Source organism: Zootoca vivipara, chromosome 14 (genome assembly GCF_963506605.1).
Source record: "Zootoca vivipara chromosome 14, rZooViv1.1, whole genome shotgun sequence".
In the NCBI taxonomy this organism is placed as follows: Eukaryota; Metazoa; Chordata; class Lepidosauria; order Squamata; family Lacertidae; genus Zootoca; species Zootoca vivipara.
Genome location: NC_083289.1, coordinates 34,586,839 through 34,606,669, shown reverse-complemented (window position 1 = coordinate 34,606,669; position 19,831 = coordinate 34,586,839). Strand labels below are relative to the sequence as shown.

At 45.8% G+C, this 19,831-nt stretch overlaps 1 protein-coding gene across 4 annotated transcripts in view; it reads left to right on the top strand.

Moving 5' to 3' along the window:
* WDR90 (WD repeat domain 90) overlaps positions 1-19,831 on the top strand; it is a 45,548-nt gene that overhangs the window by 5,053 nt on the left and 20,664 nt on the right. For all 4 annotated transcript variants that reach the window (XR_009558554.1, XM_060282757.1, XM_035130626.2 and 1 more), the window contains 19 exons: positions 362-532; positions 1,757-1,880; positions 3,113-3,180; positions 3,852-3,961; positions 4,149-4,379; positions 4,981-5,043; positions 6,793-6,861; positions 6,977-7,087; positions 8,904-9,049; positions 9,986-10,043; positions 10,157-10,275; positions 10,508-10,669; positions 11,795-11,925; positions 12,577-12,693; positions 13,595-13,830; positions 15,706-15,845; positions 16,787-16,917; positions 17,670-17,800; positions 18,859-19,020. Coding sequence is in view for 3 of the 4 variants with exons in the window: in XM_060282757.1 (XP_060138740.1) it covers positions 362-532; positions 1,757-1,880; positions 3,113-3,180; positions 3,852-3,961; positions 4,149-4,379; positions 4,981-5,043; positions 6,793-6,861; positions 6,977-7,087; positions 8,904-9,049; positions 9,986-10,043; positions 10,157-10,275; positions 10,508-10,669; positions 11,795-11,925; positions 12,577-12,693; positions 13,595-13,830; positions 15,706-15,845; positions 16,787-16,917; positions 17,670-17,800; positions 18,859-19,020 (2,480 nt within the window). In the remaining variant the exon portion in view is untranslated. The remainder of the gene's footprint in view (positions 1-361; positions 533-1,756; positions 1,881-3,112; positions 3,181-3,851; positions 3,962-4,148; positions 4,380-4,980; positions 5,044-6,792; positions 6,862-6,976; positions 7,088-8,903; positions 9,050-9,985; positions 10,044-10,156; positions 10,276-10,507; positions 10,670-11,794; positions 11,926-12,576; positions 12,694-13,594; positions 13,831-15,705; positions 15,846-16,786; positions 16,918-17,669; positions 17,801-18,858; positions 19,021-19,831) is intronic.

The window sequence follows — 19,831 nt, the reverse complement described above, 5'->3', positions numbered from 1 at the left end:
GATGAAGCACCACACCCATTAGACTCCCCTCCACCAAAACTTGTCATCTTTGAGTCATTTAAGTTCTTATTTACATTGCGTATCATTTATCGTTGTAATTACTCTTATAGTACTATTACGGTATAACATCAAGCCACCTTACAAGCTTAGTCTAAGCATATCAGCATGTTATCTTTAGAGCAGTGTTTGTTCATATATTCTTTGAACCATAACCACTGTGCCCTTAATTTCTTATCAAACACACCAGAAAATTAGAAGTGGGCTAATGCGTGAAGCCCATTCTGCCTGTAAGGTTTGGGATTTAGTGTGTTGGATGTCTATATCAATTCAGGTGTTTCCTTGCTGTGTTTCTGACCTTTAGACCTGGTGGGCCTGGCTCCCAGCAGTGTGCGGTGGACCTGCCTGATGCTCGACCTCCGCTACATCCTCTCTCTGTACTTGAACAGAAGCTATAGCCATCTCAAGAGTGTCAAGCTCTGCTCCAACCTGCTGGTGAAGAACCTGTTCACTAGTGACTTGCTCTTTGATCCAGGTGAGAATTAGAAGGAACTTGTGTAAAGGATCACTGACTTAATAGTTGCATGAACGCGACTGCTAAGTTCTCATGGTTAAAGCCGTTTTATATCTAGGGCGTTTATTTATTTATTTAGATCATTTCATAGAATCATAGTTGGAAGAGACCACAAGGGCCATCCAGTCCAACCCCCTGCCAAGCAGGAAACACCATCAAAGCATTCCTGACAGATGGCTGTCAAGCCTCCGCTTAAAGACCTCCAAAGAAGGAGACTCCACCACACTCATTAGCAGCAAGTTCCACTGCCGAACAGCTCTTACTGTCAGGAAGTTCTTCCTAATGTTTAGGTGGAATCTTCTTTCTTGTAGCTTGAATCCATTGCTCTGTGTCCGCTTCTCTGGAGCAGCAGAAAACAACCTATCCCCCTCTTCTATATGACATCCTTTTATATATTTGAACATGGCTATCATATTAGCCCTTAACCTTCTCTTCTCCAGGCTAAACATACCCAGCTCCCTAAGCCATTCCTCATACGGCATTGTTTCCAGGCCTTTGACCATTTTGGTTGCCCTCCTCTGGACACGTTCCAACTTGTCAGTATCCATGCCACTTTACTTTTTTGGGGGGGGGGGAATACACAGCTCACAACATTTCTTCAAACATCACAAACATAGTGTACCAATATATCAAAAAAAGAACATTATGAAAGAAAATCAAATGGAAAAACTAAAATCCACATTTCAAGCAGCGTCATTAGCAGCAAAATGGAACAGCCTTTTCCAAATCAGAAAATCAAAGATTGTTATGTAACTGGGATTGGGCACAAGTTTGTCCCCCTTGTATTCACCCCAAAATCCAAAATGAAGAATTACCACCTACAGCTATAGACCAGTGAGGACAGAGCGTCCTCAGTGGGCATGGAATACTAACAGAAATGTGGAAGAAAACTGAGAAGGCGGGGAATGCAGTCCAGTTGCTTGGAACCCTGAACACTCCAGATTGCAACATGTTCATGCCGAGCCCCACCTGTTAATTGGAAGTCATGAATTCCAGCCGTTGAGACTTATAGCACAAACAGACTCCAGACTGCCAATCAGTAATGGGATACTGACTACCGTAGTTTGCACACCATAGGATTGGGCTGGTGTAATGCTGTTCTTGCAGAGGTCGATAACGGAGTTCTGCAAGCTGTTTTTCTAACAAATGGTACTTCTGCTTCCTCCGTCCTTTCTGTGCTTTTAGGTGTGACCTCCTCTGAGGCTCATCAATCCAGATTAGTGACACAAGGTATCTCCCCCATGCCACGAGAAATGACATTTCCTGTGCCAAAAGGTGAAAATTGGCATGACCTCTACGATTATGTTAGGTATGGTTTGCTGAATTTTATTTCTGTGATTCCGCGCGGGATGCCAGCTTTTTTCCTTTGCTTCTCTTTATAACTGGTATATTTCTCCTTTAGAGGTTAAAGAAATGGGGTGTGTGTGTGTGTTGTGAGTGAGCAGTGCTATAGTTCATGTATGAATGTATGCTTCTGACTATTGTGTCCATAACTGGCTAGGATTGGGCATATTTTATCAATTTTTAAGAATTCTTACGGTACCTGCTCTTCACCACAAGGTCCCAGGGTAGGTTACAAAAACATAATAAACAGTTATAAAAACCCAACAGCCAACAATTTTGGAGAGTAAAACTGCTCCAACCAGAACAGAACAGTATGGGTTCAGTAAAAGAGGTGAGATCCTGCAAAACAAAATGCTTTTAACGGTTGAAGACCAGTGTAAAGAGGTGGTGTCTTCATATGGTAAAAGCTGTACAGAGAAGATGTTATATGCACCTCTGTTGTTCTCCTTGGACTTATTTATTAGATCTATATCTCACCTTTCCTCTAAGGAGTTCAAGGTGGTTCTCTGCTCCCCATTTTATCCGCACAACAACCCTGTGAGGTAGGTTAGGTTGAGCGAAGGAGAGTAACTGGCCGGAGGTTGCACGGTGAGATACATGGTTGAGCTTGGATTTGAACCCTGGTCTCCCAGCTCCTCCACACCTAGAATACTCAAACATTAGCCAACTCAAAGGAGGTTTCCGCTGAACCAAATAGGCTTTTTACCATCCCTGCTCTCAAGAAGCCTCTGGCGATCTGGCACATAGCTCAATAGGAAAAGAGATTCCCCTGCAGAACTTAGTGTTGGCAATGATACTGCACTGAGCAAGATCCTGATAAACACGTCTATAGTGCTGGGACCAAGGAACACCAATTGGGCTGCATTCCTGTTACTGCATTTGGGGTTTTGAAGTGGATATTTTCCACATATCTGTGTAAGTACAGAAAGCTCCCCCAAGAAAGCTGTTTGGCTGCTACTTAACCATTCATTAAGAGTATCTTGATACGTGGTCACTTTCTTTGGTTTGTCCAGGTTGTTTATTGCAACATGCAGAATTTGCTCCAATGTGGCCACATTCCAATGGCCATAGTCAGTGTAACTTTGTGTTTTTTGTCTGGTAGTCCAGCATCCTCCCTTGAACCAGTGAAACAAAACCATGTCTTCCTTACATTCCACGCTTTTTACCAGTCACCCTTTCTCTGATCTTCTTGCTCAGGTTTCCTTCTGATGGGTCCAAGATGCCATTTGACTCTATTCAAAAAGGCACTTTGAATCCTGCTGCAGGTAGGCAAAAAAGAAAAAAAAGGGAGGTTGAAGAGGAATGGAAGCACTTCATCCCAGGGCAGAATTCATCCGACACAGACCACCTTATGCCAGATGAGAGTGGATATGAGCAAAACATCTACTACAGGAGTAGCCAATGTGCTGCCTTCCAGATACTCTTAACTCCCATCAACTCCAGCAAGCATAGCCAGTGGTCAGGAATGATGGGAGTTGTAGCACAGCAACATCTGGAGAGAACTATACATTGGCTAACCCTGTACTAAAAGATGCTACTAGCCATGTTCTACCTCCACTGTTGGAGGCAGTGTACCAGCTTCTGGGAATCCTAAGTTGGGGAGAGCATTGTTGCACTCAGGCCTGCTTCCAGAAGTTGTCTGCTCTTCCTTCCTGAATTCTATAAGAAATGAGTTAGAATACAGTCCTTTTTGCAGCAATGCATGGCTTGTCCCGGGCCTGGAATAGATTCCCATTTGAGACAGTTTCCCCTAGAGGTCTTCAAGAACCTAATGGTGCAATCCTTTACATATCTATTCAGAAGCAAGTCCCAGGTCAGGTTGTGTAGCCTAGATATGATTACCTGACAGCACAGTCCCATTGAATGCAGTGGGACTTATTTCTAAGCAAACCTGCAGTGGATTGTTGTCACACACGTCTTCCGCTTGTCCTTTCAGTTGCTCATGTAGAAGACAATCCAGTTGGCCAGCTTCCAAAGGAAGTATTTCTAAGCAAGCCTGTTCAGGACAGAGTGTCTCTCATCCAACAAATTACCAGTCCGAAGCGAGTGAGTATGCCTTGATAGCTATTTCTCTTGCCCAGGGCCATGTATATTTTGGAATTGGATTGCATCTGCCTTTCTAGAAAGCAGTGCTCTATGGCAGTTGCATCTGGCAAAGGGTCTTGATTTAGCCCTTAGAAATTGGAGATTTGTGACTGTGATCCTTGCTTTTCAACGCTTATCATTTTCTCAGACTCCTCGCCGGTCTCCCCTCCTTACAAAGAGCATCCCCAAGATTCACCGGGCAACCTCTGCGCCTCTACAGACAGTAGACCCTGTGGACCAGACCTGCTGGAGGGAAAAACCGCAGGCCAGAGGGGATTCCTCTCTCCCAGCGCCTTCAGAGGGCGATGGCAGCATTCATGTTTATGCCCACAAAAATGGGGATGTTGCTGTTCATACTGTCAGTGTTGATTCTGATGAGGTAAGCATACACCATAGGCATGACTGTTCAGTGCACATTCTGGAATAATAAATCCATAGCTTGTTTTCACCTTTGATTGGAAAAGATGGTCAGATGAGGAAGGCCTATCTGCTAGTCCTCAAGAAAGAGACAGCAAAAGAGCCACCATTGCTGCTTCCCAGAGAACCTCTTACCTGTTACCGGTACCTGTTAAGGGGAAGATATATAATACTGTTTCTTCCAAGGACTACAGGGCAGCAAGATGACTCTTGTCTCTGTAGGGAGAAGTGTTCAGTGGTTACTTCCTCTTGCTTGATTGTGAGATTATTATGGGCAGTGAAATTGTATGTTATGGGGAGCCATCTGGGATACAGCCACTAGACTGAACTTTACCTTTATAAGGTTGCGCAAAGAGTGCAAGCAACATAGAAACAAGATAATGCTCTGTGACATGTGTGGGATACCCACCGCCCTCCAGAGGTTAGACTACAACTCCCTTCACCCTGACCACTGGTCATGCTGGCCAGTCCAACTACATCTGGAGGGCTAATAGATAATAACAGACCCCTAATCGGTTCTTGACTCCCATGCCAACATTTTAATTTATTTTGAATCTTTCCAGGATGTGTGTGCACAAGCGATGGGACCAAAGGTGATCTCCACCAAGGACTCAGTTCGTTGCATGGTGAGAGATCCTGCCTTTTAGTACTATTTAAAGTACCACTCTTTAACTTCCCATCTCCCCTTGCTACCTGGAAGAGGTGCCTTGATTTCACAGACATAGCTACATCAGACCTCCTCAGCCACTGATGCCTGCAGACTGTCAGTATTTTGCAGGAGCAAACTGAAACTTTAGATCTGCATATTTATAGTGGATTAAATCGCTCTTCTTACCCTGGTGCAGAGGTTTTCAAACTTTTTCAGTCGATTGTTTTCTTAACCAACTAAATCCATTCTTTCTGCGGCAACCCTGTGGGGCTCAAGAGTCCAGTTATGGCACCCCTTGCCTGCAGAGCTGACAGCCTCTCACACTTGTGGAGTGTTCCCTCAGCCTCCTCTCCCCTCTCCTTGGGAGTCCTCCAGGAAGCTGCTGCTGCCGTCCCTGGTTTCTGGTGAGTTTCCTCCCAGCTAAAGAGAGGTGCCTCCCAGAGGCACCATTCACCTGCGGAACATATAGCCGGGGCTGCTGCAAAACAACCACAGTTGTGTAAGCCTTTGGGAAGCAGAGATGTGAGAGGGCATCAGAGGAGGGAGGGAAGGAAACAGGGACAGAGACCAGTGTTGCCCGCAGAACCCCTGACCATCATTCAAGTCACCCCAGGGTGCCACGGCACACTGGTTGAAAACCACTGCCCTAGTGTAACAGATCCACTTTAAAAAGGAACAAGGCTATTAGTGGTTTGAAAAGCAGTGAGGAAATGAATTGAAAAAAATGATATGAACAAATGATTAATGGTAAGATGTACAAATACTCTGTAAACAAATCAGGATAAATGCTCATTGTCATGTAACACACACACCCCTTAAACAAATCAGGACGTAGGCTCAATAAAGACCGGGCATGGCTTTACCACTTCAAAAGCTTCTCGTACAAGCAAATCAGGATAAACTCTGAAACCACAGGTTGGCTGGAGAAGCCGTAGATCTCTCGAGTCTTGGCCTCTTTCCTATGATCATGGCTGCTGACCCTCCAATTCTGGCCACAAGCCGTGTGTGCATGGAGCAGCTACTGGAAACAGGAAGCTGCCTTATCCCGAGTCAGACCATTGGTCCATCTGTATGAGCATTATTTACACTGACTGGCAGCAGCTCGCCAGGCCTTTTGGCCAGCAATCTTAAGAACGTAAGAAGAGCCTGCTGGATCAGGCCAGTGCCCCATCTAGTCCAGCGTCCTGTTCTCACAGGGGCTAACCAGAGCACTCTGCCCACCGGCAGTTCCCAGCACCTGATATTCAGAGGCATAATGCCTTTGACCTTGGAGGCAGAACATAGCCATTATGGATGGTTGCCATGGATAGCCTTGTCCTCCATGAATTTGTCAATTCCCCTTTTTAAAGCCATCCAAGTTGGCGGCCATCACTGCCTCCTGCTGGAGGGAGTTCCGTAGTTTAACTATGCACTGTGTGAAGTGGCCATTTATTTTATCTGTCCTTAATCTTCCAACAAGATCTTTCCCTACCCAGGGATTGAATCTGGGACCTTTGCTTGAAAAGCAAGCGCTTTGCCACAGAACAAGGGTCCTTATGTCAAGGAGAAGCCTCCCTCATCCCATAATTTGGTTGGGTAACACGCCCTTACAGGAAACTTCTACGCATGTCCTGATTCCTTTCCTGAATGGAAAAAGATGGAGGCTAACTTAAGTGTATTATTGTACGTAGTCCTGGCCTTAGCAGAGTATCTTATATCTGATGACGGATTGATTTTTCTCCTCCAGAAACTCTTGCCAGATCCAATCCTGAAGCTGAAGAGGGTTATTGGGTTTGGAGGCTGCAGCACCAAATGGGTCAGTATGCCTGAATTTATTCATCGTACGTATTTGGCACTTAATGCTTCAAGCAAGAAGTGTAGTCCGTTCCATGCAGAAGTCTCTCATTTGACCTTTTGTCTTTGTCACCCAGGCTCTGTGGGCTGCAAATGGATCTGTGGTGGTCTACCCCTGCCATGCTCTGATTGTAGCAATCGCATTAGACACTGGCAGACAGTGGTTCTTTGCTGGGCACACTGATAAGGTAATATTTGTTTCTCCACATGTCAATAAAAATACAGGAGAGACTTAAAAATACACCAGCCCTTCTTAACCTGGGGGGGATCTTCTGATGTTATGTACTGCAAGTCTGCTCAGCCCCAGCAAGTATGGCCAGTGGGCAGGGATGGGCACCAGGTTGGAGAAGCCTGGCATGCACCAGGAGCATTCATAACGTTAGATGGATGCATTCTGAGACTTGGGTAGAATTAGAAGCAGTATTTCGGTATCTCATAAACTTCACCCAGCCTTCCAGATTGAGGCACAACTCTCAGCAGCCCTGACCATTGGCTCTGCTGGCTAGGGCTGATGGGAGTCAGCATCCAGCGACATCTGGAGAGCCACAGGTTACCCACCCACCTGTTAAAGAATTTCATATCTACAGCCTGACTTCCTCCTTTAATTCGCGAAAGTTTATTTCTTTGATTTTGATCATTGTGCGCATGCAGTTTTTGCAGCTGTTAATAAACAGCAAGGGGGCAAGCATTCTTTTACTGTGTTCTTTGTCCAATATCCTTGTACACCTTTGGCTCCCGCATATTGCTTCCAAAATACCTTTGTCATTGGTTGCTGCATTGGTGCACGTCTCTCTGTGTCTATTGTGTGAAATCTACAGGTATAATACTATGAGTTGGTTCACAGATAATAAACTGTTGTTTATGAAGATGCACTCATTAATAAACTGTAGTTTGTTAAGCCAAGGATGACCATTGGGTTCAGCGCAAGGTTCTGAGCAAGTCAGAATGGGCAACGGAAGCATAACTGAGGCTAGAAGGGGATAGTGGCAGCACTTAAGGGACATTCAGACCCATAGGACCAAGTGCCCCCATTCAATTTTATAGCCCCTGAAAACAGGCGTTAACTCTGGGCAAAAGGGTCATATCTCTTTTTTACTAAAAAGAGGATATCTGTTAGCTTGATGATGAGCGTAATGGCTACTTAATTAGTTAATGAGTTGCTTCTTGCAAACAAAGAAGTCTTGAAGTAAAACATAATATACCAGTTTAAAATATGACACGTTGAAAATGTTCATGTACAATAAACAAATTATAAAAGGAAAAACATCCGTCCTCCATGCAACTGCAATATCACTACAAACATGCTAGCACATGCGCACAAAACCATGGCCGCAAAAAGCACCATGTCCCTTGAAGCCTTGGAGAATTGGAATTGTTGGCACCGGGTGACGTTCCCTGGGGAGAGAGCCCTGAAAGACTAAGCTGGGGACCGGAAAGTCTGCATTTGAAATTTTGCCTTCGTACGGATAGCTCAGCTGGTAGATCACGAGACCCCTTAATCTTAGGGTTGTGGGTTCAAGCCCCACCTTGGGTGAAGGATTCCTGCCTTGCAGGGGGTTGGACTAGATGACCCTTGTGGCTCCTTCTAAATGCAATTCTATAATTCTTCATGTGCATCCTTAGCACCACCACTACCACCATCTGCAACGTGGGGATAATAATTCTGGCCTACCTTACAGGACTCTTGTAAGTGAAGGTGAAGCTCTTCCAGTGTTAGGTGAATGCTAAGTAGGAGGTGGTGGTTGAGGCTACAGCAGCAACAGCGATTCTCTGGAGACCCTCATGCTTCTGTTACCAGTTTAATATAAACCCCATAATAAGGATTTGATTACCTTTCAACTGTTTGATCAGCTCCTGTAAGTTGGGCAAATTGGTGTGGTTTGGAAGAGGAGCAGCGACAGGCAGTTCCTTCCTATGTAAAAGGCACGTGATTCTCCCGAAAGGAATCCAATTCTGCTTTATGCCACAGGGTACCCTTTCCCACAATGTCTCAATTTTCTGCAGGTGGCGGCATTGGCGTTCAACGGCAACAGCACTTTGCTGGCCTCTGCACAGATAGGGCAACTGAGCGTGATACGTCTTTGGGATTTTCCATCGGGGAGGTGCCTCTGCATGTTTAAAACGGGGATGCAATCAATCTCTTGCCTCAGGTAAGTGCAGGAAGGAGCAGGGCAGGCTGGGCACAAGGAGGCATCCAAGGAGGAGCTGGAACTCTTGACTCCCAAAGGCTTTAATTTTAAGATTAGAATAGTACGTAAGGCAAGTCACAGGTTGCAAGAACCAGCAGTTACTTGAGAGGTCAAAGGCATGGTTAGGCACGCTCTAAAATATTGAACCGACGAGTGACAAACCCCTTGCACCTTCCATTTGAGGGACAGGAGGGCACAGCATTCAACAGGCCAAGCAGCCAGAGCCCCGAGGCTAGGCAGGCAAACAGGCACTCCTGTAGTGGGTTGGCTAGGTGAGGTTTGTGCACACTGGCAACTCCATGCTCTAGCTGCCAGCTTGGCATCAAATGTATTCCCAGCTGTTTCCCAGGAAGGCTCCTGTGTAACAGGGGAAGGCAATTGAGACATCTCAGCTGGTAAAGCTGAGGAATGTGTGTCTGGAACAAAGATAACAGAAGGCACCTCAGAGTTTTTCTGAGCCTCCTTTGGAGGGCAGATCTCAACAGGTGTCTCTTGATCAAAATCTGCTATGCCCACCCTGCCAAGAGTGTAGATCTAACTCCCCAAACTTCTTAAGGTCTCTCTCTCTCACACACACACATACACACCCTGTCCATGACACCTTCACAGGACTCATGGCAGCAAGGTAGAAAGCGAAAGACTGCCAGTTTTGATGCTGTCAAAACTGGGTTTTCAGTGAACAGCGGAATCTGGTTTATAGTAAGTACTCAGACTGCTTCTCCATTTATGCTAGTGCTGTCTACTCTGATAGGCATAAGGTTGCCAGGGGGTTCAGGCAGAGGTTTTCCACATCACTTGCTATTACCTGATGCTTTTAACTGGAGATTGAACCTGGGCTTTTCTGCATGCAAAAGACTGTTCTCTGCTGCTGAGCTCTGGCCCCTCATTCTTTTGCAGCTTTTCCTACAGTGGGGGTATCCTGTGTGGCACTGGGAAGGACCGACATGGGAAAACAGTGAGTGAATTAGCATTTCTTTCTTTGCAGTGGGTGTGGTGTGGGCGGGGAGTCCAAAGGACCGGCTAGCCTCACCCAGCTGCCTCTCACTCTCTCTCTCCTCCCTTTTATAGATGGTGGTGGTGTGGAATACTGTTCAGGTGAACCATGGGGGAGAGGTGGTGATGCTTGCCAAAGCGCACACAGATGTGGACATCCAGGCCTTAAAGATTGCCTTTTTTGATGACACCAGGTAAAGAGCTTGTTGTTACCATTTCATTGCATATGTATCCTGTCCTTCCTCCCAAAGGAGCCCAGGGCAGCCAGCAGAGGCGGAAAAAGAAAAGCAGCATCACACAGGAGGAGAGAAAGAGGCACCCCTTTGCTTGTGGGAACCTGAACTGTGACAATGCACGATGCAAGGCTTGTGCCTTAAAAACAAGTCCTGTCTAGTTTCATTCTCCCAGCTTCATTTTTCATAACAGAATGGTGTCGTGTGGCCGGGACAACGTGAGGCTGTGGCGGGTCCGGAGTGGAGTGCTGCGCTCCTGCCCAGTAAATTTGGGCGAGTACCGTTCCATGGAGTTCACAGACTTGGACTTCGAAGCAGGCCATTCCACCCAGCGAGAGCCACAAGACAGGACACTGTAAGAAGCTGCTCCACCTTATTGCTCCTTGACTAATGCTTTTGAAAAAAGCTGATACTGCAAGGCAGACTTCTGGGTTTCTGTAATGTTTTCTGTACCTGACACGGCCCAATTTGCTAACAAGATCATACCTTCATGCTTCCAGGACCCTGAGCTAATTAGAGTTGGGCAAGTCAGGGATGATCTCATTCCCTAGAGCCCTGGGTAGATCCACTTCTTCCCACCAACAAAGCCTATTTCAAATCAAGTATTCCAGAGAACATAGACTAGCTACATGACATCTCTCTCAGAAACATACATGAAATAAGCAGGAGCTCCCTTAACTCTCTTCCTGTTTAGTTAAATTGCCAGCTGTAGATTTAATCAGCTAAAACTTTCATTCCTTGACCTACTGATTTTAAGTTGTTGTTGTTTAGTTGTTTAGTCGTGTCCGACTCTTAATGACCCCATGGACCAGAGCATGTCAGGCACTCCTGTCTTCCACTGCCTCCCGCAGTTTGGTCAGACTCATGTTCGTAGCTTCGAGAATACTGTCCAACCATCTCATCCTCTGTCGTCCCCTTCTCCTTGTGCCCTCCATCTTTCCCAACATCAGGGTCTTTTCCAGGGAGTCTTCTCTTCTCATGAGGTGGCCAAAGTATTGGAGCCTCAGCTTCACGATCTGTCCTTCCAGTGAGCACTCGGGGCTGATTTCCTTCAGAATGGATAGGTTTGATATTCTAGCAGTCCATGGGACTCTAAGAGTCTCCTCCAGCACCATAATTCAAAAGCATCAATTCTTCAGCGATCAGCCTTCTTTATGGTCCAGCTCTCACTTCCATACATCACTACTGGGAAGACCATAGATTTAACTATACGGACCTTTGACGGCAAGGTAATGTCTCTGCTTTTTAAGATGCTGTCTAGGTTTGTCTTTGCTTTTCTCCCAAGAAGCAGGCGTCTTTTAATTTCGTGACTGCTGTCCCCATCTGCAGTGATCATGGAACCCAAGAAAGTAAAATCTCTCACTGCCTCCATTTCTTCCCCTTCTATTTGCCAGGAGGTGATGGGACCAGTGGCCATGATCTTGGTTTTTTGGTCATATAATGATGTTGCTGCTGGGTGACCTTGCTGCTTTCCTCTCAGGTTTGTTTGCAGCCGGAGTGGACACGTTTTGGAAATCAACTATAAGAATGTCGCTGTCAGAAATGCCCGGCGCCTCTTGCCATCAGAAGGGCAGCACTCTCATCGGCGAGAGAAGCAAACTTTTAACTCAGGTGGGCTGCGTCAGTTTCTCCGTAGCTGCCTACAGAACTTTCTTCTTGGAAACTTGCCAGATCGGCCTTTCCCAACCTGGTCCCCTCCAGATGTTTTGGACTAAAACTCCCATCAGTCCCAGCCAGCATAGCCAAATGGTCAAGGATGATGGGATTTATAGTCCAAAGCATCTGGAGGGGACCAGGTTAGAAAAGAAGCCTGGAGACAATCCGTTTGTAACACAGGTGTTGTGCAAGAGCGAGCAGTCTTCTTTCAAGGAAGAATTTCTGTTTCAGTGTTGCTTAAATTTCCAAGCGCTCAAATGGCAACATGTTGGTGGCAGAAATCAGCTTGAATGCCTTTAAGAGTGTCATGGTGGGATATGGAACTGACCCATGCAATATTCTCCTGCCCAGCTCCATAGAAATGAATGGCTGATTGAGGGATAGATCTCATCAGGTTCCTCTACACAAGCTACTTCTGGCTAGCTGTGGAAGGTTGCACTAAAGGCTTCCAGCACGGAAAGGATTTCAGAATTATCCCACAATGGCTGACATGGGTATCTGGGCCAGCTCCAGATCTTCTTGCTCAGATTACAGCTGACTATACAGTGTGAGGCCTTCACTGCCAGCTCTTGTGCTTCAGAGTGTACTGGATCTTTGTTCTTTCAGGTCCTGGGATTGCACTGAACAGCATATGTCTCTCATCAACTTTCTGTGCCACAGCCTCTGAAGATGGCTACCTGCGCCTGTGGCCACTGGACTTCTCTGAAGTCTTCTTGGAGGCAGGTGCGTAGAGCTTCGGGATCATGCTGTCAAAGCTCTGCATAGGTGTATAATTGACAAGATCTGGTTAGTAAACTAAGGATCAGGTTTCTCAGGCTCACGTGGTCCTCTAAGCCTTTTCCATCTGGCCCCAGGAGCTCTTCCCAAGCCACACCCCTCATTGGCCAATCCTTGCAGCCTCTTTGAATTTTTGCCTGGCTAGAATGTGTCTAGAACTCGTGACGATGCCTGTTGCTAGCCTGGATGGAGGAGATAGCAGAACATGTTCGGAAACTGCCTTACTGTGCAGAGGTAAAATTCACATCCATTGCTCTGTCCTCTTTTGTCCCTGGCCCTGTCCACCAGTGATACGTCGCCTCTGGGAGGTTGTCCAGAAGGAAATGTGGCCCTCGGGCTGATAAATGGTCCCCTGTTGCTTTAGAAAACGGAGCTCTGTGGCAGTTCCACCACCAATCCCTGTGGCATGTTCACCCTGGAGGGATGGCTCCAGTAACCTATTCACCATGGACATCTTTCATTGTCTCGTTAACAGGCTACGTGTAAATTTAGAAAAAACTGCCATGAAGTGTGAGATCCGTGCCCATTTGCTTTCCCAATCAAATGAAGAGTTCTTATGGCCTACCTAGAAGCCTGTTTAGTCCAACATCCTGTTTTCCACAGCAGCCAACCAGATGGCCTCTGGATAGCCCATAAGCAGGATAGTCCCTAGCCATCTCCTGCTATTGTTTCGCAGTGACAGGTATTTAGAGGCCTCTGAGCCTCCAGGTATTGTTGTTGTTTTAAAAAAACGCATTCTTCCCAACCTGTGGCTGGTGTCGCTTTGGTTTCACAAGCATAAACATGAGAAATAAGTTACAAGCATGTCGTCTGCAGACTCTTCATTGGGCAGCTTGTCTTCCTGCAGAGCATCCCAGCCCGGTGAGTTCGGTCCGCATCAGCCCAGATAACCTGAAGGTTTTGTGCACAACTGCCTCTGGGAATGTGGGTTGCCTGGATATCCAGTCTAAGGACTATTGCACCGTTATGCGCTCCCATCTGGATTCTGTCTTGGCATTCTCTGTGGAGAGATCCCAGAAGCAGCTGGTGACTGTCTCTCAGGATAACACCATTCGCGTCTGGAACCTTGAGTCTATGCAGCAGGTAATGTCCAGAGTGCCCTTTTTCGTAAAGTCCACCGGGGACTCAGAGGGTCATATCGAACGTTAATCCTACTTGGAGTCAGCTTGTTGAAATCAATGGACGTGACTCTCTTAGGTCTAGTTGACAGCACTAGTGTCACTTCTCACCCCACCATATTTCAGTCCTTCCTTAACAGCTGATATTTCTATTGGATCAAATTGGTGAGTTATTTCCATTTGGTTGTTTTGTTGGGTTCAAGCCTATCTGCTAATGCAGTGTTTCCCAACCTTGTGCCTCCAGCTGTTTTCAGACTACAATTACCATCATTCCTGACCACTGGTCTTGCTAGCTAGGGATGATGGGAGTTGTAGTCCCAAAACATCTGGAGGCACAAGGTTGGGAAACACTGTGCTAATGTGACATTGAACTGAGATTTGAGGTTAAGGCAACATCTGCGCTATAAATGTAAGGCACTGTGATACCGCATTATTATTATTAATATCTTGTATTTTTCCCTGACAAGACTCAAGGCTACTTACAACTAAAATTGAAACTGCTAAAAAAGCAGTCATTCAAAAACAATGAATCATTAGTAGAATTCAAATGTACTGTACATGTGGTACCTAACACCAAGAAAACTAGCACTAATACGCCCAGGAACCTCACCAAAATGCTGCAGAGGGTGCACCTCAACAGGCACATATTTCCATATGTGGTGGGAGTGCCCCAAAATGCAATCACACTGGACAACAACCATACAAGAAATATGTAAAATAACCAAACAAGTAATAGAAATAACCCCAGAATTGGCCTTACTAAACATCTTCCAAGACAACAATGCCCACTTACACCACAAAAACTCATAACTCACTTACTCTCAGCAGCCAGAAACACCATAACAAGACACTAGAGAGACCTGTCAGGAGTAAGCATGGACCAATGGTACCAAATAGTATGGGAAACAGCCTTACTAGAAAAATTAACCAATAAGCTGAAACTGACACGGGGACAAATAGAAGAAGATGGCTTCACCCCAGTTTGGCTCCCTTTTATCACATACATAGCCCAACAAGACAATGACAAAAATCCACCAACAGCAAACAAATAATATGGCTAACTTGATCCAAAACACCCACCCACCCACCCCACTCACACATGAAACAAAAACCACCACAGCCAACCACAAATGCATAATCATACCCTAGGCCAACCCCATCTCTCACCACCAAAGGAACACAAGCGAACAATAGAGAACCTGCACAAGCGACGCTGACAAACCTTCCCCCCCCCCACATATATTAAGTAAAATAGAAACACCGTCACCCGAACCCACCCCCACTCACCTTTCTCCCATCTACCTCTTTTTCCTTTCCTCCCCAATGTCTCAACAAATGAAACTGATCTGTAAAAATGTTACGGGAGACATTGCACGTATTTCTGTAAAAGAGAAAATCCTTAATTTTATACACACACACACACTGTACATGTAGACGATCACATACAATTACTTACAATAAAATCATCACAGCACTAGCCCTTTCCTAAAAAATAGTATATTCCCAAAAGCCTATTGAAACAAGAAAGTATTACAGTCATGGCTTCCCCCAAAGAATCCGGGGGGCTGTAGTCTGTTAAGGCTCCTCTGGGTTGTTAGGAGACCCCTATTCCCATCCCATCTGGGTATTGTGGCTCTGTGAGGGGAGCAGGGGGTCTCCCAACAACTCCCAACAGCCTTCGCAAACTACACTTCTCAGGATTCTTTAGGGGAAGCTGTGGCTGTTTAAAGTGGTATCATAGTGCTTTAAATGTGTAGTGAGAACGAGACCTAAGACATTGGCAGCTTGTTATTGCCAGCCCGTCTTGTGTCTGATTAGCATGATCCTCTGTCCCCTATAGCTCTATGAATTCACTGCTTCTGACGAAACACCGTGTGCCGTCTCTTTCCATCCCTCGCAATATATCTTTGCTTGCGGTTTTGATACTGGCGTCGTGAGGACCATCAGTCTGGCTGCCTCAAAACTCCTTGAGGAACACAAGTAAGTTTTTCAATATACAGTATACTTTCAAAGTTGCATCCTGAGCGTTCTTCCATATGTCAATCCTAAATGATGCAAGTTGCGGGCTATGGGTTGTATCTACTCAAAGAAGAGCCATTGAAATTAACGGACCAGTTACTAATCTCTGTTCATTTCAGTTGGTTTACTCTTGAGTAGCATTGGATGCAACCCAATTGGATGTTCTTTCAAGAGGAACAGAAATGTGGGAGATCAACATTATCTTGTGTAGATATTAGCTTCTTGCAGACTTTGGAGTTCTCTGTTTCAGTCCTGATTTTGTGAGGAGCTGGAAAAGAGGCTAAAAGTGCAGGGTGGGGTGAGGTCTAGGAGAGCAGGCAGGCTTCTCTGTTGACACGGACCTGGTTCTGACCAGGTAAAAGCTCTGTATGGGCTATACCACTTTAGAGTGTAGGGGGAAGAAATCAAATTACAAAGTGTCCCATTACAAAAAAAAATATATCCCTCTATATAGAAAATCTGCCTGTTGGGGAGAAGGCTAGGCTAGAACCCTTCTTGTTTTCCATGTGAAAAGTTGTGGTTTTTAATGGAGGAACATTCCGTAAGAAGAGTCCTTCTGGATCATAAGAATGGTTTATTAAGTCCAGCACTGTTTTCTCACAATGGCCAACTAAATGCATATAGTTCAACAGTGCTCTTCCCCACTTGAGATTCCAAGCAAATGGCATACTGCCGCCATCAATGCAGGTGGAACATACCCACTGTGGCTAATAGCAACTGACAGCCTCGCCCTCCACGTGCTTCTTTAACTCCATCATGTGAGCTCACTGCTGCCATCTGAAGTGTTATGGCCCTGACATGAGCGCCGCCTCATTAAGAATCAATGCATGAACTAGTTTGATTGCCATCTTAATTTTCAGTTGCCCATTCTGCTTTCTTTCGTTCTTTTTGGTACTTTGCAGGCAGCACCGTGGGTCAATCACAGGTCTGACCTTCTCCCCAGATGGCAATTTCATGTACAGTTCCTGCAGCCATGGGACCCTGGCTCTTTATAACTCTGCCATCCAGAAAAGTCACATTATCAGAGTACTAGGTAAGGTGTTTGTTTGTTTGTTTGTTAATATATTTACTTAGAGCATGTGTACTCTGCCCTTCAGCTTCAGTAGGTCCCAGAGCAGCTTGTATACCATCAATTAAAACAGGACAGTTCCTGTCCGCACTCTTTCAACATGGCACAAAAGGAAAAGGGAATGGGGAGGGAAGAGGAAGCAAGCAAACTCAGGTAACAATTCTTCCTTTCCCTTGCATTCCTCTCCCCGCAACGGCTGTTAACTAAGTGGTGCTCCGCCACCAGCAGGAGCTTTCACTTGCATTTCTTTTGCCAAAGTTCATTTTCCATTTTAATTTCCATTTTATTTCCATTTGGGTCTGGTTCTGCCACCATTGGTGTGCTGCAGCCAACAAATTACCCCCAAGGGAATGTGGCCATTGACAAGGAAAAGGGGTCCTCACTCTGGCCCTAATGGTTTGTGAACTCGTGCTGCATTATGATTTTGGTGTGGCTCGATGGTCTAGGGGCTCTTTCCTTCTGCTTTCTTGGTGTGGTGGTTAGAGTGCCAAACTAGGACCCAGGAGACCAGGGTTCAAATCCCCTCTCTGCCATGAGTCACTGGGTGACTTTGGGCCCATCACTGAGTCCTGCCCTAACAGGGTTGTTTTGGGGATAAAATGAGGGGGAAAGCCTTACACGCCACCTTGAGCTCCTTGCAGGGAAAGGGGGGGGGCGTAGGAATGCACTGATTTAATAAAACAAATAACTTCTCATACTATCTACCTTTCATTCAGCTAATGTCACCTCACAAGATGCTGGCCACGGTCCTGATGCGCTTTCTGTCAGCGGCGATGGACACCTCTTGGCCTTTGTGGGACCTTCCAAATACATCGTGACTCTCATGGATGCTTATTCCTTAGATGAGGTAACTTGACACTTGCTCACCACTCGCTGTTCCGCAGGAAAGCAGATCTCAGAAGGTTGCAGAAACATCTAGCCCTTTCAGTTACAGAGTGGGAAAGTTGGTGGTTTTTTGTCTAAACCCAGAGAGCACCTGAAATGCTGAGAGGCCGGCCTGTTCTCAGTCAGGGCAGCCCTTAGCTACATCTGCTGGGCTGCAGAAATAGCAGGGTGATATGCACGTCCCCCACAGTGTGTTTTATAAACATGGGGGCTATTCCTGTCCACCACTGTCACTACATAGTGCTTCCAGTAGCACCTTAGAGACCAACTAAGTTTGTCATTGGCATGCACACGAAAGCTCATACCAATGACAAACTTAGTTGGTCTCTGAGGTGCTACTGGAAGGAATTTTTTTTTATTTTGTTTCGACTACGTCAGACCAACACGGCTACCTACCTGTAACTTGAACTACATAGTGCTGCCATTCTCTCCTGACAAACATTTGTTTGATCCTGATTGGCCAGGATCCCTTCTTGCAGAGGCGGATTTAGGACAGCGTGACTGGTTCCCCCGCAGAGGTCGAAGGGGCCAAGGGAGCGCCTTCCCATCTATTTCCCAAAGCAGAGTAAGCTCTTGCTTCAGGAAGGAGGTGTAGTGGCTCTGACAGGGTCCTAGAGTCCTCCTTCCTCCTTTCCAAAGCCTAGTTAGTGCTTGCTCCACTTTGGGAAGGAGACAGGAAGGCTCTAAGACCCTGCCAGAGAGCTTTCGCACCTTCTTCCCCAAAGCCCAGCACCCCGCTTACTTGACTTCGGGAAGGTGGCATGAGGGTTGTATTACTAAGGTCGGTCCCTGCTCCTTTATTGAAAAATAGTGCATCTCATGCCTTAAGATGTTTTATAGTCCACTCCACTTAATTGTGCTTTATGTATGGACCAGGCCTGAGTGCTCTCTTTCTAAATTTTCCTCGTTTTCTCTTTTAGTGCAGAAATATTTGCTTCAAGAAATGGGACATTTATTATTATTATTATTATTATTATTATTATTATTATTATTATTATTATTATTTGTTCTGCCTGGCAGCTGCTGAGAGTAGATATGAGCATTTTGGATTTGGACAGCACTGTTCTGGACATGGCTGAGAGACTCTGCTTTGCCCCTTTTCCTCTGGGCCACCTCTTGGTGGCGACATGCTCGCAAAAGGTTCTGGTGATTGATGCCAAGTCTGGACGCTTGATCAGAGTGGTAAGGGACTCCCATGGTCACTTCTTTGTGTTCTGAGGTTGGGCTCGCACGCAGTTTCCAGGGTTCCCCCCCCCCCCCCGTGCATTTCCCTCTGCAGTGAAATTCCCAGGGAGGGATTGTGTCATTCTGAAATTACTAAATTACTTCCAAATGCCAATTTATTTGTATCTCGTGAAGTTTCTCAGTTGATCAAACTAGTGCTCCCTATTCCCTTAATGTATTCTGGAGACATTTTTTATTCAAAGAAATGAAAGATACTCTCCTGGCTGAAATTTCTAAGGAGCTGGCACCCGAAAATGAAACATGCTGTAGACATAGTGATGGCAACGAAATGAGCAAAGGCCACTCAGCTTAATTATCCTGATTGGACAGCACTCCTCTGAAGAAGAGGGAAATGAATCTCTTTCTCCTCATTTGGTTCCCAGCAGATTAATGTAGCCCAGAAATAGGCCCCGTGCTCAGTGGGCAGTTGAGCAATCGAAACCAACTCCAGAGCAAGACTCTTCTTCTCAGATCTTGAGAAATGGAATGAGGCCCCATAGATGATGATTCCAATACCAGACTCTTTAATGATGCTAATTTCTTACCATTCCTCTTCAATCTTACCTTTGGGTCTCCAACTGGTCTCAAAGGATCTGTCTACTGCAGCCTCTTGAAAGATTTCATGAATCGAAATCTTCTCAGTGCACAGTTCCTTTCCCTTTTATCAGAATGGGCTAGACGTAGCCAAATAATCTAATGGCTTTGCACAAAGATTTTATTCTTTTGATCAGCAAGCCGTGGAGGACCTTAAAGTCTCAGCAGTGGATGC